Consider the following 23,341-nt stretch of genomic DNA (forward strand, 5'->3'; position numbering starts at 1 on the left):
TGCTCCTGAGTCGCCTTGACACAGTACGCCGCCCACCTGACGCTGTGGCCACGTGCAGGCTTCGCATGATGCGCACGACATCCGCGTCAGCGCTGTGCCCGCACAGGAAAGACCCATCGCAGCAGCTACTCGCCGATGGTTGCTCGTCGTGGCTTATTCACTGCGCCATTTCGCACTGTTTCGCGCACATCGCCCGCACCGGCCCTTGTGCACCCGCCCTCAACTCCATCTTCCAGCCGCGCTCACTTGCGCCAACCGGTCCGCTACCGAAAGGCCCCTTCATGTCGTCGTGGGATCCGCCTGGGCACGACACCAGCGTACTTTCGCCTAGTTCCCCGCCCTCTACGCTTCTCCCAGAGCCGCCCGCCAGAGACCCAAGGGTTCCCGATAGTCCTTCACCGTTGACGACCTGGACTGCCCACGGACATTGTCTCGCGTCACCAGCCTTGTATATACGCCCCCATAGTTTTTCATTTCGGCTTCATTTCTGCGGGGGGGAGTAATCTGTAGCGGCATCTTCATCACCGCTCACGATCATCATCACCATTTTACCACTTACGCGCAGCGCCTCTCGCGCAGCTAATGCTCAGAGCTCGAGGCGCGAGCAGTAGAACGTGCTCACGCTCCTGGGGGCTGGAAGCCGGCAGCCTCTGCCGCTCTGCTTCTTCCATGGCCTTCGAATAAAGTGGCGAGACTTCGGCACGGCCACGTCGGCCGCCTTCACGTCTCTCTCTCGCTACAAATTGTACCATATGCCCCCCTCACCCTGTGCCTCTTTGGGGACCTGAGAGGTATTCTTTATAAATAAATAAATAATAAATAAATAAATAATAAATAAATAAATAAATAAATAAATAAATAAATAAATAAATAAATAAATAAATAAATAAATAAATCACTTTGTAGCCGTTTTAGCTAGAACCACCGACCGTCATGCAGTGGTGAGCGTTTTCTACACGGGTTTGCTGCAGAAGCTGCCCTTCAAGACAAAGTGGTAAGCACAACATTAAGAAATGTAGAAAAATAAACAGACTTAGTCGCTGAGCCAAGCTGTTTGCTGCTCAGTGCATACATGGCATTACAGTGCCTCTTTGGCCTGATAATAGTATTTAGAACAAAAATTGGGAGTTGAAATCCTTTTTTCTGCGGTTAATTTGTGCACCTTCTTTAATTAGCAAGTTAAGTTTCAAATGTAATTGCAAGAACATTAAGAGGGAAACATTTCATTGACAATTATGCCCGCCATCTCCGTTCCTGCCACTCACCTTTTGCCTGGATTACTTTCGGCAATCGTGGTGCTGCCGTATCTTGGGCGATCCGGCTGCTGCGCGGCTTCACCTCAGGAGGCCTGACTGCGAATTTAATCAAATCATTAGAGTTAATGTCCCAAAGCAGTGCTAACCCAAATGAATCGATTCTTGTTTAATTTATTTGAATGTAGTAGAAATATTGACCGCATCTGTCGTGACTATAACACAGATTATTGAAAATGTAGTGATAACTTGAACAGGCGAGAAGAACGAGCGCTGGCTATCAAGTGAGTAACTTTATAACGAAGATACAAACTAGAGGCATGTTTGTATCATCAAACTAACAGCCCTGTTTCATTTTGAATTATCCAGGGGCACGTATTGAGGTTGGCAGATTGGCATTTCGCAAAGTAACGAGCACCCTTTAGTGCACACTTTGGAAAAACCTGTAAGGTGGCATTCCTGCATGAACATTTTCCACGCGAAAGCTCTCGTTCCCAGACTGCTTTTCTCGCTCTAAGCACAGTCCCCACTCCACATTCCAGCGAAGGTACAGGAGCAGCACAAAGGCTTTTCAAAGCACACTTCATGAATGTCACAGGGTTGCCGTTGGTGGCTACATTGCACCAAACTGGCTACTGTATAATCAGAGGGGTGTTGCTGTTTCGAACTCAGTCGGTCTGAGGACGCGAAAACGAGCTCTCACTGCGCCGTCTCTTACAACAAGCATCTCGGGTGCGCGCGCGCCTGCTTGGTAGCCCTGCGCTCGTGGCCGCTGCAGTGACCAAATAATTTCAAAATTATGTCTTCAGTGCCGGCGACACCTTTTTTCGGTACTGCTGGCCTTTTAATAAAAAGAAATTCAATCTTGCCTGCATTTTATACACTTGCTGGGCAAGAAGTCGGAATTGCCAATCCTTGCCTCAGGGTCTAATTGGAGGGGCCGTAACTATTAGTGCAACGAAATTATGCAATATGTTGATAACGGGCTTCAATTTTTAGACATCTTTTTAAATGTTTGGCAAACATGTCTGTTGGATGTACAGATCACAAGTGCGAAAAGAGCGAATTGCTTCTGCGTGTTTAGATTCAGCGATTAAGAAATCCCGTTATCAACGGGCGTCTCAAAAGTGAAAGTAAGCCCCCCCCCCCATTCCCACCGTTGATAAACTCATCTAAAACCACAGACACACGCTGTTGCAACGATACCCCCTGCTCTTTACCCAAGATAATAAAAAATCAACATATCTAAAGGTACCTAAAACATTGACCCCCTGCATTGCCTTATCCAAACCTTCATCAACTTCTGCCAAAAATATTTCACTTAGCACCAGTGCTACACATGGCCCGATACAAATTCCTCGCTTCTGCAACAATAACTGGTTCTCAAAAGAGACGACCATGGCACCAAGATAAAACTCGAGTAAACCTAAGAAGTTTTCAACGCTAATGCCACACTGATTCTGAAAAGCTCTTGGTGGGGAATGGAATAGATTAGATTAAGAAATCGTGTTTGCACACCATGAAGGCGAGTTTTGACCTACAAATTTCGCGCCTCTCTGATGCCGGTTTTCCCCGGACTGTGCTTGCTTCTGCAGTAGAGGCAATGTTAAAGAAGATGAAAGGCAACAGTCCTCAGAGTCCTGCCTTAGAGAGCCAAGAGAAAAAAACAAGACCTGTACAGTCATCCCGTACACTCATAAAGTTGCTGATAATCTTAAGAAGGTTGCCTCAAGGTTCAATGTTCGTGTGGTCTTCTCGGCGCCATGTAAATTGACCATCGTTTGTAGGCGAGTAATGAAACCTGGTGATATGAAACGTTGCTGCGATATTAAGCATGAGCATCCTTTCGGGGTGTGCTGTGTCGGTGTGGTGTATTTGATTCCATTGAGCTGTGGCAATGTATACATAGGTGAAACAGGCCGATGCATTAATGTTCAGTTACAGAAGCATGCGCTGTCCATAAAAAATGGTACGGGCTCGCATCTGCCATTTCATTGTAAATCTTGTGCACGTGTGCCCGTTTTTATCCAGGAAAATCTTAAAGTGAAGTCGTGACGCAGTCGCAAGAGAACTGGCTGAGGCCTACTTCATTAAACTGTATGGCAGTGGGTGTGTCAGCGCTCCATCGATGGTCCTGCACAGCAGTGAATTTGTTTTTTTGCAAGACCGCTTTTGATTTCGACCGTCTACGCATGTGCGTAATGTCATATATACTGTGTGTCTTTTCGAGAATAAATCAATTGGTAGTGTGCGCTTATACATGTCTCTTCTTGTATTCGTCCTTGTCCTGTGTTGCGCCACCGTCTTGTATTTTAACCAATATGGTGTCGGAGGAGGGTAATCGGCGTCTGTGCGGAGGACGATGGGGGGGGGGGGGGGGAGGATGGGTGCAATGACGCCGCCAAGGACGACGCGTGTTCGTGGGATCCTCAGCTGGCGCAGGCGGAGCGGTGTTACTAGAGGTGCAAGAGCTGAGGAAGGTGGAGGAGGACATTGGGGGAAGACAAGCACGCCAGCGTGGCCTGCAGCTGGCGCGACAGCTCCTGAATTTGGAGCTGCTGGGCTGTGGCAGTGGCCTCGAGGGCCGCGGTTTGGGGGTCCAACATGTGAGGAGGCATTATCCAGCTTACCGACGAAGTTATTCAGCTTCTCGTCCCGGCATGCCTGGGGAGCCGCTGGGCAGCAGCTGGCGCAGAATGGGACCGACGGGGGTTTAGGTGCACACACCTCTGGGTAGTGGCCTTGTCCTACGTGCAAGGCATCAGTGAGGAACTTGCGAGAGTGTTTGGCACATACAGCGTTAAAATAGCACGTGTGCCAACAAACAGACTAAAGCAGACCCAGGTGAAAATATTGCTAGTGGAAACTACTGGTTCCAGTTGAGAGCCACTGGCAACGGGTTCCGGAAAAAACGTCCCCGGAAAAAATGTCCCCGGAAGATACGTCCCCTGAATAAACGTCCCCGGAAAAAATGTCCCTGGAAAAAATGTCCCCATTTGCGTTGTCGGAAAAAACGTCCCCAGACGGAACCATCGAACGTTGCGCCTTCCAGTCGCCTATTCTTTATTTCTCAAAGCTAAAAAAAGGATATGCGCGAAGATTGCAGTTTACTGAAATAATACAGACGCTATAGTGACATATCAACTTCAGCCACCCGTCAATAACTATTTCTGAAAAAGAAGTGTATCCGGATGTTATTATATGCGACTTTGAGAAGGCGACCATGAATGCTGTAAAAGCAGTTTATGGAGAAGACGTCACGATAAAGGCGTGTTTCTTCCATCTGTGCCGCAGCACCTGGCGAAGCCAAAGTACCAGCTGACAACATAGTTCGTCTGCGGCGAACACCTCCCACTTATCCCCCCTCCTATGTGGAACGGCTACTCGGCCTGGGCACAGGACGGAGAATCATGCGGAGGACTGGAACAGAAGGCTAGGAAGCATCGTGGGCCACAGCCGCCCAACAGTGTGGAGGGCCATTGATGCCTTGCGCTCAGAAGAAGCCACAGTGACGTTGAAGATGGCCCAGTCTTGAGTGGGTGCATCCCCAAAGAAGAGGAGCGAATCAGCGGTTACGGCCATGCAGCAGCGTGTTCATAACCTATGTGAGGACTATACTGCCGGGAAGACGAAAGTTGATGATTTCCTGACGGCTATTGGACATACGATTCGGTTTTAATTTCATTTGTTTGCGAGCAAAATGTGGCCGAAAATTTGAGAATTGTTGAATAAAGAATGCAATGTTTTGTCAAGTGAGTTCGCACAAGATTGGTTTTTCGGTTAATTTTTCACTTGGGGACATTTTTTCCTAGAGAGCAATGCCAGAGGGGACGTTTTTTCCGGGGACGTTGTTTCAGGGGACGTATCTTCAGGGGACGTATATTCCGGGGACGTTTTTTCCTACACCCCTGGCAACTGGTCCCCACTGGGAATACTGCCATAAACCACTTGAACTGGTACCAGTTCTTTCCAGTTGCAATTGGGACCAGTTGCCAGTTGGTCCCAGCTGGGGCCAGTGGCTCTTATTGCGATTTCAATGAGCCAGATGTCTGTTGCAAATGCTGTCCCATTAGGAACTACTGGCTAGTGGTCTGCAGCTGGTCCCAGTAAAAATCCAACCTGATGGGGCTATTTATTCCCTGGGGCTCCAGTCCAAGATAAAAAAAAAAACCTTGGATACGCATAAAATGTTTATTTTACAAATTTTACACAGCACTCAATTTCTTTAGTGTTTTGCGGCAATCTTGAACTTTTTCTGCAAGATTCACGTAACCGTGACCAATGAGAGAGCATTGCTGCAAAATAACAGGTAACATATGTTACATGCATGTCCCAGAATAGCTTTTTTTTTGTCTGCGTCTATAAGTACGCTGTGCTAACTTATGTTTACTTATGTTTTTCTTCCTGTCTGAAAAACCTCTTAAACTACAGCTGTTTAAAGCTGTAGCCAAAAAACCAGCAAGCAGCGACTCTTGTTAAGGTGGCGGTCCCACTCCGGCGAACCCCCCTCCGCATTTTACGCATTGTTTGCGGACGCACTGTGCTCGCTGCGCTTGACAAATATTAATTGTAATAATTCAGAAAGCTTATGATCTCCGCTTTCTAATGACACCTAGTGTTAATGCCTGTTCGGAAGCGTTACCTAATAGCAATGAAAATAGTGTGAGCAACAAAAGGCATTTTCGTTGTACAAGCCTCCGTTGTACTGCCAGTACGGCGAAACTGTTCAACATAACAAGACCAAATTTACCGTGCCTTTAGAAGAAGTGCTATTTAAGGTTTCTTTGAAGAGATATTAGCCATAAAATAATTAGTAATTTATTTACGCTCCAATGAAAATGGGCAAAATAATAGAAGTTTTTGTGAGAATATCTTTTTTACTTTTCAAAAGCAGAACAATAATATTTAGTGGCTACGTAGACTACATTACACTTATTTTCCATGCGAAGTTGCTTTGTGTTCTGACGAAAACTTGATGAATTATTATTGTGTCAATGGGGCAGTTTATGGCTGTACTTGGTCACGCATTACCGATGAAGCGACAAAACTATACAAGCTGATACTGTGAACTTCTACATAATGAAGAAGCAAGGCCCTTTCTATGATTCTATGAAGAGAAAATTCCTTTATCTTTATTAGGGAACCTGCAAGACAGCAGTGAATTTACGTAATTTTCCTGCTGACCAGTCCCGTAGAAACTCGCTTTTTTTTTCTTTTAGACGCTAATTGCCAACGAGTATTGCACATTAGTAGATGCATATTGTGTCTTTTATCTACTTGTGCTCACTAACTTGACCACTCAGTGCTTCAAACAAAATATTTTCAATGAATCAGAAGTCTCACAGGCGTTTTTTGGTGGTAGCTCCATCTATGAAATGAAACATCAAGTTGCTTTATGCGAGTTCAAGCGTTCGCCAAAAGTGGCGCAATTAAACATAATAAAACGGGTAGAACAGGCATGAATTATATCTCCAGGCCTCATAGTTTGCTTCACCAGCTAAGTCTAGTCGCCGCGCGTAACAAACACCAACCGTAAAAGAAGGAGGGCTTAGTGATAAACCCTTTCCACTCGCCCCACGTCAGCAGGTGGGGCGGTCTCATCAAGCGGCAAATGGTTTCGGTATGCAGGAAGATTGCGCGTTCGTCACGCGTTCTTAGAACCAGTGTTCCCCGGCACGTCTTTAGTAATGTGCATCTCTTTGTGGTTCAGCTGCTCGTGTTTTGCGCGTTCCTTTGAGTGTTTTCTTGCCTGTGAGGTTCGAAATTGTGAAAGGAAGGACGCTGACGTGCCGTGTGAATGATACGTATGTAACGCCGCTTCAAAGGGGACACGATGGTGAACGTATGAAAGCTTGTCATTACCGGAATTTTCAAAGTATGCCTGTCGAGCACTCTGCCGACAACTTCCACTGACCAGTAGTGGTAAGTTGTACCCAATCAGGTAATTACATCCTAGTTGCAACGATGCGACAGAAGCGAGACTTTATTGAAGATGCAGAACGTTCTAGTCAACGTGGCAGAATATTCAATGTACGGGACCCTGGAAAAGTTATATTGTGCTTTGTGAAAAGACGCACTCACTTCGGATAAGACGATCACTGTCTTTGCCACTAATGAGCGCTACGGTGTCAGGAAACAATTCGACTGAGGAGGACTACTCTACCTAGTGGGGATAACGCTGTTGCGCACTGCTACTTTGTCGTAAAGCGGCTTGCTGCGTAGCCAGAACTACTACTAATGATCGGATAACAACTAGTTCGTAGCAAAGTACAAGGCGGACAGTGCAATGTCTGGTCAACGAAAAATAACCTGACTTAGACGCACGTGAGAGTGGCCACATGAACAAAATAGTGCCGATACATATGCTACTGACGAACATTTTGTTGAAAAACTATTGCGGCAACCTAAATGGAAAACTTGTCGATGGTGCCTGTAAGTCAAAATAAAGGAAAACCACAGCTTTCCACAACAAATAAGTGTATTCATGCTTTTATAGAACAAGCATAAATAAAAACTGGATTCTGTAAAAGCCTACATGACCGGTCATGTAAGCCCCCAAGGCGACCCTGTCCAGCTCTGACCCAGTGCAGCAACAAGCCCTGATCGACCGTCGTGCCCGGGCGGTGGCAAGAGCCAATGGTCTTCCGGACTAGGAGGCCCACCCCCAATAGCGACTTATTTCTACGAATAAATGTTGTATTCTCTCCCTCCCAAGGGGGGGGGGGGCGCCCAGCTCCCTCGTGTGCACGCCTACGCTGGCCGATGTACCTATACTCAGTTTCATACAATATATGCAACGCTGTGGAAGCAATACAAGAAGTTCAGTCAGCAGTATGTGTGACTACGCGCGTCTTGCGCCTGGCTTTCATCGTTGTAAAGGCTCGTGCGAGACTACCACGAACGCGCCTGCACAGCGTCGCGAAAGGTTACAAATGAGAACAAAGAGACGAAAATAGCGGGGTGTCTTGCCCTCCAACGCACAAACCATCTTGGTTTATTACTGTTCCCAAGAGAAAAAAAATCATGCTTCACATGGAAATATCATTGTCTTCTTCCTCACGCAAACGCATTCATTGTCAGACGTCTCGCTGGCAGACGCATGTGTTCTAGGAGGTTCTAACTCCGGTAATTAGTGGTAGTCATGTGTTCAACTGATCATCAAGATGTATTTTATTTTGGTAACCGTTTATTGCAGTTTGAGAGGATGAAATTTCGCAGATAACTCTCGAATTATAATTTCCTGAAATCTGTCTGTCCATTTTTTCCTCCTCCAATTGTAATAAGCAAAAGCACGCCCCCCCCCCCCCCCCCCCACACACACACACACAAAAGACATGCGCTCGCGCGATGCTATAAAAGTCACTGGCACGGTCGCTAAAATGAACCAAAATGATTGTTTTAGTAGCGGCCGTGCAATTCCACTGAAACGCTGCGAAGCGTTTGATTGATGTTTTGTTCAATACTATTTCACTGAGGCACATTATATTATGTGAGTGAGTGCGTTAGTGAGAGCGTTGCGCGTGCGTGTGGGTGAGAGCGTGTGTGTGTGCGTGTGTGAGTGCACGCTGTTGTACGCACCAGTGTGCATGTGTGTGCGTGTTTTTTTCTTTTGTTCTCAAGCGATTGTATTTAGACGCTGCGCTGTCCTTTCTCAAGGGCTGCAATAGGAAGCGAGCGTTTGTCCTTACAAACTGGGGCACTTATGGTCATGTCGTTGAAACGACGCCAACAGTTGGCCCCGATTGTAGGTGAAAGACGCCGTCCGCGTTTGTGCTCCTTGCTTTTTGTCGGCCGATTTCCGTCACCTAGCGCGACATATAACATATAAAACACGCGCGAGGCGACGCTGACCATACTTGCGCGCGCAATTTTCTCGCTTTCTGCAAACGTGGATGAGTGGCGTCGTCTGTTGTCGTTTTTCGAACTATTGGCAAGACGGTGGTAGTGGAACCGCCACCTTAAAGGGCCCCTAAACCACGCAGAGGTCGAAATTTAGTTGTGGCGTTGCAGTTGTGCACGAGTCTACTGCGAACGCTGGCGGAATTGCACGCGCTTTGTCGTTTCGCTCTTTCCTTCGCTAGGTTGCGTTCGTCGGCTCGTCTATCCACCTCTCCGAGTGCCCTTCCTCAGCGTCCGAGGTGGAAACGCAAGAAGCGCGGGCATCTGCTAGCAGAAAACAGGCTCTTGTTCGCCCATTGACAGCGTCTCTTGCTCGAGACGCCACCTAATCATACAGGTGACGTTATGACGGCTGTTGTCCATGAAGGAAAGGCACGGAGAAGAGCACGCGAGCGTCTGTTGGTGGTTTAGGGGCCCTTTAATGTAAACATTCAACAAAACTTCGTCCCCTTTTCGCCTCAACCCCTCCCCCCCCCCCCCTCCAGTCCTTTTAGCTGAAAACCCGAATTTCGAGCCCCACGAAAAAAAGAAAGGAAAAAGAAAGCAGAGAAAACACAGCTGCTTGCGCCGGAAACAAGTTTTGTCCCTTGGACACCACGCGGGTAACAGCAGCCCCCCCCCCCCCCAACCACACACACACATACACACTCACAATGCTCACAACACACACGCAGGCGCGCGCGCACGCACACTTTTAGCATCAGTTTGTCACGGGTTGTCTGCTAGGAAAGCGTATCGCCAACAAAGGCTGCCAGCCCGCGCGTGAACATGAGGTGAAGAAGCGACGATCGTGTGCTGTTCTGCGGTTTCCGCGGGACTCATATTGTAATAACATGTGTTTCAAAAGGAGTTGCTCGTCGCTTGGAACGAAGTTGCACGCATGTGGTCAGTGTGTGGTCTGAAATAAGAACTGATGTACGCGATGTAATCTTCCGACATTATTGGGAAATGCATAGTGCAATTGAAAACCGTGGACTACGACGTACGAGTGGAGGTGAGCTTTTGATTTTTCAATGCTCTACGTGTGCTGAGCTATATCGGACTCTTTTCGTTCCCAACGAAGAGGACGCGGCAAATACGTGTCTGATTCCGCACCGGCTATCTGATCGCCGTTCTGGCTGGCAAGAAATCACGCGTGAGAGCAGAAGACGCAGACAGGCACATTGTCCCTCTAGGTGGCCGTTGCCAGCCTGCTATCTTCCTATTTCTTTCTGACCTTGTAAGTTTATGTATACATTTAAAATAAATAATAAAAGGCAAAAAAGCGCAAGAGAGTGAGGACACTTATGGACGGAATTCGACGCGTTGCTTACGCGCCGCACAGCTGCGGTAGAGAGTTGTCTTTCATTTTCGTCCGACTTCTGTGCTAACCTGCATAATTTTAAAGCTAGTTGCTTCCGAACGGTGTTCCTACAGCTGTAGTCGCAGCCATGGACGCATAAGTACAAAAAGTACCGGACTTCTGCGACGTTTTTCCTTCGTTTCGGCGAGGAGCCCTGCGTTTCTACCATGACTGCGCGCCCGGGAGCAACAAACGACAATCCCAAGTTTTCCGCCGCGGGCGTCTGGTGGCGCTGCCTGTTCGGTTCAAAGCTGCAGCGCACTAGGCCTATCCTTCATAGTTAATTGTTTAGAATGCCGTTCAAAATACAAGTATTGCACGGCACTCGTTCTCTCCGATGCTCCAAAACAAATGTCAGCAAATTTGCATGCACTCCGCACAAACCCATAAACAAACATATTACAGAGCAGTGCCGAAAGCATTTGTTTACAATGCGACGTTCCATTGTCTCAACACTCAAAACACTTTGCGTCGCATTACATCTTCTCTAGGATACTGAACTAGCGCTTGAAGTACAAGTGACACACACACACACACATACCCACAAACACACACACACAGAGTTACCTTCAAACGGCTGCATCGCGGACAAGGCAGGCAGCGCAGCATTCCGCACACAATGAATCCATATATTCGTGTTGTCACAGGCGAAAACACTTGTCCATAGAACACCTATTTGACTTATCCGGCGTTCGCCCGAAGTCATAAAGTCTTCCAGAGATGAAACTTTCGAACACTAATTCGACAAAATCTAAATTACGCACACCATGATTCCACATGGCTTACCAAAAACAGCAGAACTACGCAGTGCGTCCACCGCTCGGTAGCTAGCCCTCGCGAGTCACCACATGTGCTGTACGAAGCTAGCATCGCTGTGTTTCTAAATTCTGTGCGTTTATTATCCGGCACAACTCGCAGACGCGAACGCAAGCGAGTCGGAGCATGCCAACTTTCCTCGGCTAGAGGTGAGACGCGCGCGTTCCTTCATTGACACGTGTCGCGTCCCTCCTCTAGCCCGGCTATCATAGCCCGGCCGTGTTCAGGATTATGCAACGCCAAAAAAAAGGGGACACCGGTTTGCAAGGCGCGCCGGCTTCGGTCGAGCCACTCTAAATATCTTGTCAATAGGCAGTTTTAGAACAGCGTACGCTAAGTTAGCGTTAGCGTTTGCGGCCCGCTATTTCCGTCACTTAACGGGAGCCCGCAAGCGGTTAGCGTACGACGCATGAGCAGTTGCGCGAAAAGCCAACGCAAAGCTTTGCGTACGCTAACTGCCGAACGCAGCGAAAGCTACGGGGCAGAGCGTCTGCACATGTACTGCTACGCGAAGTAGTCCGGTTTGGCGCGCGTCTCGTAACGCCGTGGAAAGTGATGCCTAGCGTTGCATTTCGACGCAAACGCTGCTTAGCGTCTAAGGCACGGGTAAAGGCGCGACTTTTTCACGCACGCAAAAACGCAAAGTGACAACGTATAAAGTAAAAGAAATACAAGTATCCCGCTTGTGTGAGCTGCGTTCCGTCTCAAAAAGCTACATGTAGAAAATGAAGGAGTATTTTATACGTATATCTCACGCAGAAAATAGGGACGCAATTGTGGGACTAAATTTATTAGCGGTAGGATACGTGCATTGTGGCTCTGTAGCGTTCGCTTCATTGCCAAGAAAATTTGTCCGCGAGAATTGTACACTCTAACGCTGCTACATGCGCTGGCTTTATGATGTGCCGCGTGAGCCCTGCTAGGTGGCGGCGGCATTGCTTCGAGCCACAAGGGAAGTATATTACGAAGGAAAATCTGACAGACGCATGACGGCTCATCTACCGCCTCTCGACGGGAACGCGCCCAGACGCACGAATGACAGTCCTACCCTTCATATGCGGTCCCACCACGACAACTCAACTATGGTGGCTAGAGGGGGCCATACTAGAACTAAGGCGGACAAACGGCTCCCATTGAGCGAGCGTGTGTACTGATATGGAAAAAATAGAGGAGGCGTAGGAGCCGGCATGTCCGTCCTCCAGCGGGGTCACTTACCAATTCTCAACAGGCTGGTCTCCAGCTGTTGCGCCAGGTCGTAGGTGTTCTCCACGTATACCCCGAGAAAGAACACAGCGAAGAGCGCAGCCAACGCGGCATAGACCATCTTGATGACTGGCTGCTTGCTTTTGAACGCGCCGGCTTCACGCGCTCCTCGAGTCACGCGATTCCTTTCTTTTTTCTTTCTTTACGGCGATTCTCTTGATGATGATACTCCTGGTATCATTGGGCAACGCCTCCTATACATTGGGTTTGTGGTGTTTGTTGCACCGTTTCGAGATACCGCCGGATTACTTAAGCTAAGCCATAGCTGACTGTGTTTTACGGTCGTATGAGGTCCAATAAATTATGGTAAAAAATTCTGGTGGTGACCCGAATTTTTTACTTATGTGTCCGGTAGTGAAATCGCACGTAGGCGTTCGTGCGTCCTGGTGTGTTCCTTAGGTTAAAATAAAAAAAAACTGTATAGAGAGCTTGCGTAGCGGATCTATGAGGCCACGTAGAATGGAGCGCGTTGTTCAGATCTTCTCCGCCAGTTGCTAGATCGATCCTAGCCCGACCCGCTCACAAGCTGCCATTGAACTAGATCAACTACTTTCATTAATTATCCTGACAGTTACTGGTCCTTAAGTTATGCTTCGATATCACATGTACCCAATACACCTCTTGAACTAGACCTTTGTATCTCTCTTTTTAGAAGACTTTGCCATGATTTTTCGGAAAAGGTGAAGGAAGTGCTCTACCGGATATGTGTTGGAAGAGAAGCAAGAATGTCAAAAAATACATGGCTGATCCTACCGCAATTCGTCCATCCACCATAGGAATGGGAATAACAACGAAAGCGAAACGTGTCGTCACAAGAAGTAGTAGGTAGTTCATTGTGTTTTCATATATGAGAGCTTGTACAATGCCTGTTGGTGTGCGGCAGCTAGCACCGTTTGAAGCGGATGCACCCACGTTGACATCTAGTGGCACATCTCGATCTCGACGACTAACGCGCATGATCGTGATTTAACTCTTGTGATAGCTGACGTTGTTAACATATACCTGGACACAGCCTACGCCGAATCCCATGCAAAGATACGGCATCGACGTGTGCATAATAAACACTGGTACTCGATATGGACTCCTTCAGCGTGGCAAGGTGTGCGCTGCCCTGTAACGGGGTAACCTACGCCTGTGCTCTTGCATATACACTATACATTTTTAGAAATAGAGGAGGCGCTGGGGAGGCAGAGGTTCGTAGCCTGAGGCGTGAACGCGCGAAGGCGTTCCGCTTCCCGCCGGCGCGTGTCTCGCTCCACCAAGGTGCGACACCGTCGATATCGTTGCCTTTCTTTGGCGCCTATTGCAGCAGTTTTATTAGAAGGTGCAATTGCACTGGAATCAGTACGCGGCAATGTTGGAACGCGGCGGAGAAACACTGTTGGTGCAGGCGGAAGCTGCACTATACACTGACAACAAGCTGTCACATGCCAAGACGACGCCAAAGGCAAAGCACGTAAATGCGTCTAAGGCGCCTCCTCGATGCCAGCGCGGCCAGCGTTCCTTCGCTGGCATCGAGTCGTCACGCGCTAGCCGCACACCCGCCCCACCATGAACGAAAAAAAAAAGAGGGAACGTCACGTGAGCATTGACGCCTAGCCATAAAACATGAAACAGGAGCATTTTGGGAATTCTGGCAAGAGCAGCCATGGAGCACGAGGATAGAGAGCGAGGTCGGAGGAGGTTGTCTTGCGGACGCTAGGCGCGAGCGCTCCTCTTTTTTTCATGAGCCAAGCAAAGAAACAAAATGATACAGGAGCATGATGGGAATTGTGCCATCAACATGAGGACGTAGCGACTTCAGAGGAGGTTGACTTCTGGAAGCTAGGCACTCCTCCTCCTAGTTTTCCTTGACACGAAAGTGTTTTATGCGGCGGTTCACCAAGACTTTACTGACATAATTTTCGTTACAATGGGGACGTCGGTAAAATGCACACGAAGACACGAGAAAGAAAAACAGAAGAAATATTGAAGGGCACATTGTAAATTTAAAATTGTGTTTGGGGAAAGCTTGAGGCCATTCGACTCCGCCTACGGACGCCGCCGCTGGACGCCCCCGCCGCGTTGCGCTACAGTTGCGCACCGCGCGTTGAAAGAAGCAACGCGCAAATGTTGCGCGTTGACGGACAGACGCCGCCGCTGGACGCCGCCACCGCGTTGGAAGGAACAATGCGCAACTGTTTCGCGTTGACAGACGGACGCCGCTGCTGGACGCCGCCACCGCGTTGCGCAACAGTTGCGCAACGCGCGTTGGAAGGAGCAACGCGCTCCTGTTGGGCGTTGGCGGACGGACGCCGCCGCTGGATGCCGCTGCCGCGTTGCGCAACCATTGCGCTACGTGCGCTGGAAGGAACAACGCGCGACTTCAAAGTCATCTTGGTGCACCTGGAGCTCTTTATGGTCCACGGAAAAGCACAATGCAAATTTGCATTGCGCCGCTATTCGGATGCCGCCGCGGCATGAAATGGCCTACGCGAACAGCTGTGAGGGAGAGCGTTAACTGAAGGGTGAACTAAAAGTTACATAACGCCAATAGAAGTTTTGTCGGCTTTGCTTCATGAAGATAGATGATGTGGTTGCAGAAAATGAAGAATGATCCTGAGGTAAAAGTAGCAGCGGAAACACACAAAACGCCCCAAAAAGAAAAGACACGACGCACACAAGCGCTGATTATAAATATGTCAATGCATTGATACGCCCAAGGCAGCCTTACCGCACCTGCGCACACAACAATAGTTCTAAAGAAAAGTGAAACAAGGAAGAACACAGTGTATCAGATACGCGAAGACCGGAATTTACTGTGTTCATCCTTGTTTCATTTTTGTTTACAACTATTGTTGTGTGCGCATGTGCGGTAAGGCTGCCTGGGTGTATTAATGCATTGATATATCAAGGAATCAAGGCTCGTTCACACCGGCGACGAACAACGGTCGCGCGACTAAGTTAGTCGCAAAGCGGCTGGTCGCAAACGGTCGCAAATGGCCGTTTTGGTCGCAAAGCGACTGCTTAGCAGTTGATGGTGAGCGCTTGTGTGGGTCGTGTCTTTTTATTTCTGGGGCCGTCTTGTGTGCTTGCGCTGCTACTTTTACCTCAGGAATATGTACCGACTAGGCCCAAATGAAGATTTATTGATAATGAGTGAAGCACCATGATTACGAGGTGACGCAAGTCTCCTGCCCTTAACGACAGTGTCACTTACGTAGGTATCCCATGACAAGATAATATCAACATCTCGAGTTTTACGTGCCAAAACCATGATACGGTATGAAGCATGCCCTGGTGGAGGGCTCCGGAAATTTTGGCTATGTGGTGCCCTTTAACGTGCAGTGACACCGCACACTACGCAGGCCTCTAGCATTTCGCGTCCATCGAAATGCGATCGCTGCTACCAGAGTCGAACCCGCGACTTTCGGGTCAGCAGCCGAGCACCGTAACCACTGTACCACCGAGCCGGACAGTAGGTATTCCACGGGTAGCAGAATCGTAGAAACCGCGTCACACACGTTCGCTTGAAAGCAAGGGGAGGAGACTGGAGTGAATAACGCAATTCCACGAAATTATGAGTCTTGAGGTTGCGACAGCACGAGATCAAGCAGCAGTGCTCCAGCTGGTGTTACTAGTGTTTAAGAGAAGGGTGCCGGACTGCGCGTGTTGGTAAAGATAAGTCTTAAGCATCTGTAAGAAAGACGTGGCGAGGGCTCCGTTCTTCGATTCGCTGATATTTCATTTTCATTCCAATGACTAACCTTTAAGTACCCTTGTTTTTAGACTACGTCACTTTCTTTTCAAGCTATGGCTGATTAGGTTTGTGCGTTTAGTTTCCTCGGCTCCGTGGTTTGATATTTGCCACTCTTAAATTTCCGACATATCTGGATATCTTGTCACCTGGACGTCTGGAGCCCGAATATGCCGGATATCCTGGACATGTGGTACGATGGGTCGGTAAACGGGCGCAGTTTGTATTTCGAAGGTTAACAAGAACCCGAGTCACCAATAGTAACGTGATGCGCTGGGCGTGCTGTTAGAAGTTCACACTGAAACGTTGCGCGAAGAAAACTGAACGCAGAGAAGAGGACACGACGGACTCTGACAGCAAACTGAAACTTACAGAAGAAAAGCTCCACTTATTAGGCCTGGCACGCACACCACCACAAATCAACAAAGAAAAGCAAACACAGACACCCCCGTGAACATACCAACAAGCAAAACATTTTTGTACACGCGGGAAAACCGAAGCGGCTAGTAATAACAGCGCGTGTGTTAAGAGCAGCTATAATACAACTTGCACACCAAAAGACATTAGTTAGTGTTTTTTTTTCCGAGACGAAGAATCACGACATTGCTAAAAAATTGGCGAAGTTTGCACTAAGCCGCGCAAGGCTTGAAATAGCGAAACCGGACGATTCTGAAGACTGATCTGGTTGCTTCTAGGTTGTTTCCAGGCCTTAGCTAGGTGATGCAGGTTGTTTCTAGGTTGCTTGTAGGTCGTTGCTAGGCTTTAGTTATGTGATGCTAGGTTGTTTCTACGTTGATTCTCAGCGCAGAGAGGTTCGAGTCACAGACACGACACGGTTGTCTAAACTCCAGATACACAACCTCACGCTGAAACCAAGCGTTCGCACCTCTCATAATTTACGGGCACGTCGTCGTTGGCGTAGGCCTTCCATCGCTTCGGAGCCGCCGTCGCTCCGCAGCCATTTGTTGGGCTAACTGTTGCCTTCATTTTTAGTGGAACAGTGGTGAGCAGTGCGATTTACCCAATTTCTGTGGCACATACCCGTTTATGACGATGATAGTTTTTTAGTTCACCGGACAATGAATGATTTGCTAAACAGCTTCGCCGATAATAACCACGCATGTACCTCCACTCACGTATTTGTGTTCTACTGCTACCCCAGTGTTGGCCTACATCGCACAGTCAGTTGGTTCCGCCTTTCGAAAATAAAATCACCATCGTTATCGTCACCAGCGTCGATAATCACAATAATTTCATCTTATAGTCGGACCACTTGCTCGTTAAGCATTTTCATTTATTCGATGTTTTATTTTTAGTCTAAATTCCCAGCGTTTATTAGCTTCATAGGTCTTTAACATTCTGCCGCCCGGTTCTTGGCCCACTGTCCAGTTTTGTGGGCGAGAACCATCAAATAGAGGGTAACATCATCATCATCATCAGTATCACTACAATTATTTCGCATTCGGGTGATCTTGCTCGGCATGAGGTACGTACAATCTCCTTCATCGGCTTTTGATCTGTCCCTGCGATTCAGCTTCCTGTACTTTCGCATGGTCTTGCACGACATGGTGACGTCTTAGACAACCTCTTCTCCAGGCTTTTATTGTTTTTATCGACATATGGTTCAACCCTCGGGGGGTGGAGTGGGGGCGGGGGGTCAAGTTCAACAGTGTCCTTCCTAGAATTGGCCTGCATGCTGGGATAGCAGTTCTATATTCTTGTATCCCGATTGTAACAAGCCATGCTGAGTTGGAATTTGGGGTTTCAGCGTTTCCAGAAGCTGAACCTTAACATCCAGTGCTAGTGTTTTGCGCAGGAGTCAGTACTTGGCGCTTTAAGGGCATGCTGTGTACAGCTTAATGATTAGAATGTCAGTTAAATGTTAATTCGATGCACTGCTAGCGTGTATGCCTGCACTTGTACTGTCATTCTGGTATTCTACGGAGCAGTGCCAACGCGGTCCAGGTGGGTGCGGCGGAACCAACACAGCCCACACACCCCACCACAGAGGACCAACCGCAACGGGAATGGCAAGCTAGGCCGTCAACGCCGATGTGAGTGTAGTAGGTAACGCTGGTCAGACGGTTAATATTAATAATATCTGGGGTTTAACGTCCCAAAGTCACGATATGATTATGAGACGTCGTAGTGGAGGGCTGCGGAAATTTCGACCACCTGGGGTTCTTTAACGTGCACCTAAATCTAAGTACACGGGCCTCAAACATTTTTGCCTACATCGAAAATGCAGCCACCGCGGCCGGGATTCGGTCCCGCGACCTTCGGGTCAGCAGTCGAGCGCCATAACCACTAGACCACTGTGACCGGGCCTGGTCAGACGGTTAAATAATAACAATATGTGGGGGTTTACGTGCCAAGGCCATGATATGATATGAGGCATGCCGTAGTGGAGGGCGCCTGAAATTTTGACCATCTGGTGTTCCTTAACGTGCGCTGACGTAGCACGGTAAACGGGCCTCTAGCATTTCGCCTCTATCAAAATGCGACCTCCGCGGCCGGGAATCGAACCCGCGACCTTCGGGTGAGCATCCGAACACCGTAAACGCTACACTACCGTGGCGGGCGGTCAGTCGGTTAAAGGACCATCAAGCAACCTCTGAAAATACGAAGAAGGAGCGCGTTATTCTCTTTCGGCGTTTCCCGTCTTTTTGGCACAATTCGTGACAACAGTTTGTTCACGTGACGTCGTGAGGAAACAAGCTCTCGATTGGTCCATACATGAGGGATATTCGCAACTTTCAGCTACGGTGGCGCCGCCACGCGGCAACCGGTGAAAGCCGCGTTCCGGTGATAGAACGAAAACTTGCCTGGTGACAACGTGCGGGCTGAGCTTCGTCGTCGGTGTGTCCTGCAACTTGTTGTGCGTGTGGCCAGTGAATTACGATGCATTTTGTTGGTGCGGTATTGTGGAACCTTTGCGGTTCAGTGATGGGTAAACAGCACAAGAGAAATCGCGTGTACTGCGTGCCAAAATGCTCAAACCGTATACTGTGAAAGGCGTCGTAAACGTGGCTGGTTTTCCTGTGGACCGGCGGCAGAAAAGGCAATGGAATATCCGCGTGCGCATCGGGTAGCTTGTCACACAGAAAATGATGGTTTCCATCGTGCTTCTCAAATCGGCTGAATTTTGGGACACAACTGAATTCCTCGGATATTACGTGCCAATACCACGATACGATTATGGGACGCGCTGTAGTGAGGAGCTCCGGATGAATTTCGACTACCTGGGGTTCTTTAATGTGCTCCTAAATCTAAGCACGCAGGTAATCTTTTGCATTTTTCCTCGATCGAAATGCGGCCGTTGTGGCCGGGAATCGAACCCGCGTGAACATGCATCGCAACACCTTACGTACTGCGCTACCACGGTCCTGGAAAACAGCAGGCGAGTGCCCTTTTTTTTTGCTTAATTTAGAAGACGACTGTCAATAAAACTATGCCTTCGCGAGCGAAAACCCCATCAAAACAGCCTGCCGCAACTGACACCGGCGAGCGGCTGCTGGGCAGACGCCGCTGCCGTCCGCGATCGAGCGCGAGCACGCCGTAGAGTGAGCAAATTTTGCTAACACGATTGATATTGTACTCTTTTGCCAGGCGTCGACATACGCAATCATTTTCCTCGACACCCTCAATATGAAGAGCAACGGTGGAAGCGAAGCGAGCCGGTTGGGTGAGACGGCCTGCAGTGTCGCTGTTTATCTGCGATCGCATCGCAGGTGCCTTCGCACCGTGGTTCCCGGTCTCGCGAGTGGCTTGGACGCCGGCGTTCTTTTGGATAAGTGCCACACTGAAAGCACCGCATTATTGAATTAGGAATTAGTTAACATGATAAAATAATTGTAGCACATCTTTTTGATGATGAACCACACAGCGCGAGTAAACAACGGGGACACAGGAAGGGAACACACACAGCGCTGACTTACAACAAAATTTATTGGAGCAACATTTCACATATATACAGGGGATCAGCCAACCACTGCGCATGTCATAGCAGATAACTTTCTAATCAACTTGGAAAAGCCGACCGGAGAAATTGCAATTCTTTATCTGATAAAAATATCGACGGCGAACTAACACATTTGTCACCCAACCTTTGAATCATCTCTGCTTCAATTATTTCACGGACATATTTATTTCTATGTTTACAAACCACGTCAGCTTCCTGAAAGACTGGTTTGCACGTGCAGTCATTACAGTGCAGAGCGAGAAGGCCTCCCTGTCCTTTCGTGACATTGCTGGCATGCTCACGGTACCTTTCATTGATACATCGGCCCGTTTGGCCGATGTAATGTTTACCACAACTTAGCGGTATAGAATAAACTACGCCTACTGCGCAGTCTTGAAAAGGCGCTCGGTGTTTCTTTGCGCAAGAAACTTCTTCATCGATAGCTCTGTCTGGTTGAGTTAACCTACACAAAGAGGCCAACTTAAGCGGCGCAGAGAATACAGTTGGAACATGTGACTTCTGAGCGATTCGTTTGAGATTGTGTGCCACCTTATGAATATAAGGGATGACCACTTTCTTCTTCGTGTTAATTGGTCGCGCCTCAGGTGGTCGCACCAGTTTTTGAGCAGACCTTCAGCTACTGAAATTTGCAAATGCATCGGATAGCCCGCTAGAGATAAGCGCTCAGATTGGAGCTGCACTGCTTCTATCATTAGATGGGCACATGACTTTGACACAGCATTTCTGAAACAAAAACAAGCCACACTTCTTTTCACCAATTTGGAGTGAGCTGACTGAAAAGGCAGTAGCGGTTTACCGGCCCTAGGATCATACCGCCAACATACGTGCTCAGCACCAAAATTCAACAACAAATCAAGAAAGCGCAGTTTTCCATCAACCGGAAGTTCATGGGTAATGTTTAAAGGATTGAAGCAATCCCGAGTCATATGAAGAGTGTCAGCAACATCTGATTCAAGTGAGGCGCAGTTAGACTGAAATAAAATCAAGTAGTCGTCTACAAATCTAAAAACTTTTTTAACAGAGCTCTGTTCAATCCTGTTAAAAAAGTTTTTAGATTTGTAGACGACTACTTGATTTTATTTCAGTCTAACTGCGCCTCACTTGAATCAGATGTTGCTGACATTCTTCATATGACTCGGGATTGCTTCAATCCTTTAAACATTACCCATGAACTTCCGGTTGATGGAAAACTGCGCTTTCTTGATTTTTGTTGAATTTTGGTGCTGAGCACGTATGTTGGCGGTATGATCCTAGGGCCGGTAAACCGCTACTGCCTTTTCAGTCAGCTCACTCCAAATTGGTGAAAAGAAGTGTGGCTTGTTTTTGTTTCAGAAATGCTGTGTCAAAGTCATGTGCCCATCTAATGATAGAAGCAGTGCAGCTCCAATCTGAGCGCTTATCTCTAGCGGGCTATCCGATGCATTTGCAAATTTCAGTAGCTGAAGGTCTGCTCAAAAAACTGGTGCGACCACCTGAGGCGCGACCAATTAACACGAAGAAGAAAGTGGTCATCCCTTACATTCATAAGGTGGCACACAATCTCAAACGAATCGCTCAGAAGTCACATGTTCCAACTGTATTCTCTGCGCCGCTTAAGTTGGCCTCTTTGTGTAGGTTAACTCAACCAGACAGAGCTATCGATGAAGAAGTTTCTTGCGCAAAGAAACACCGAGCGCCTTTTCAAGACTGCGCAGTAGGCGTAGTTTATTCTATACCGCTAAGTTGTGGTAAACATTACATCGGCCAAACGGGCCGATGTATCAATGAAAGGTTCCGTGAGCATGCCAGCAATGTCACGAAAGGACAGGGAGGCCTTCTCGCTCTGCACTGTAATGACTGCACGTGCAAACCAGTCTTTCAGGAAGCTGACGTGGTTTGTAAACATAGAAATAAATATGTCCGTGAAATAATTGAAGCAGAGATGATTCAAAGGTTGGGTGACAAATGTGTTAGTTCGCCGTCGATATTTTTATCAAATAAAGAATTGCAATTTCTCCGGTCGGCTTTTCCAAGTTGATTAGAAAGTTATCTGCTATGACATGCGCAGTGGTTGGCTGATCCCCTGTATATATGTGAAATGTTGCTCCAATAAATTTTGTTGTAAGTCAGCGCTGTGTGTGTTCCCTTCCTGTGTCCCCGTTGTTTACTCGCGCTGTGTGGTTCATCATGCTTAACCAACACGCCCAAGTTCACTCTATCTTTTTTGATGCCACCGATAGCGGCGATACCGGCAAATACCGAGCAGCGGCACGACGTTGCCTGTCTCCCGTGCTGCTGCCACTATGGCTATACGGCCGTGCGATCGCCGGACCGGGTGGATGAGAAAAATCAGCCGAGTTTGACGCACGCCGGACGCCCGATCCGGCGACCCCGTACGGCGAGACATCCCCATTCCGGCTGCTACACCAGCGCGTAGGACGTCAAGTCGGATGCAAAATCGTGCCGTGCGTCTCGCAGTTTATGCTCTCAAGCGTGAGCTACTGCATGCATGGGAAGTTCAATGCGGTGGAAAATTATCCTAGCTGGCAAGCGGCAGCAACCGGCGACTACACATGCGGCGATCACTCCGTGTGTGCGGGTGATCACCGCATCGACAGCCATATTGGATCTCTTGTGGCGCCCCCTATAGTTGCTGAAAGTTGCGAATCAGTTGTGTATTGCCCTGCTTTGCCATTCAGTCGCACGCCCGTTCGGTCTTGTCTGGCATGACTATCGTGCGCGATTAAACTGATTTCACTTTGTTTTGTGCGTTTTCGACTGCGCAAGCGGAGATAGCGTGTGGCCGGGAAGCGCTAAATCCTGCATTCTTAAAAAAATGGAGTGACCCTCTCTCCTTTAAGGGAGAAACGGTGATGTCCCCAATGTTCGTCTTCAAATGGAAAAACCGTTCCTCCCTTTTCAATGGAGAAACCGTCAAAATCAAGATGGCTGACGCCAAGCCAGCGAAGCGAGCAATAAATTTAGGCCTAGCGAGTGCATCGATTCTCGACTCATAAAGAGTATGCGGCACTGGCAATCATAAAAACGGTCCCGCTGAGCTTAATATCGAA

At 48.2% G+C, this 23,341-nt stretch overlaps 1 protein-coding gene across 1 annotated transcript in view; it reads left to right on the top strand.

Moving 5' to 3' along the window:
* The window catches only part of LOC119403102 (ubiquitin carboxyl-terminal hydrolase 47-like), a 54,511-nt gene that overhangs the window by 21,126 nt on the left and 10,044 nt on the right, over window positions 1-23,341 (top strand). The window contains exon 9 of the mRNA XM_049418171.1: window positions 972-994. Coding sequence (XP_049274128.1) covers window positions 972-994 — 23 coding nt within the window. The remainder of the gene's footprint in view (window positions 1-971; window positions 995-23,341) is intronic.

The sequence above is a fragment of the Rhipicephalus sanguineus genome, chromosome 8, assembly GCF_013339695.2.
Source record: "Rhipicephalus sanguineus isolate Rsan-2018 chromosome 8, BIME_Rsan_1.4, whole genome shotgun sequence".
NCBI classification, from domain to species: Eukaryota; Metazoa; Arthropoda; class Arachnida; order Ixodida; family Ixodidae; genus Rhipicephalus; species Rhipicephalus sanguineus.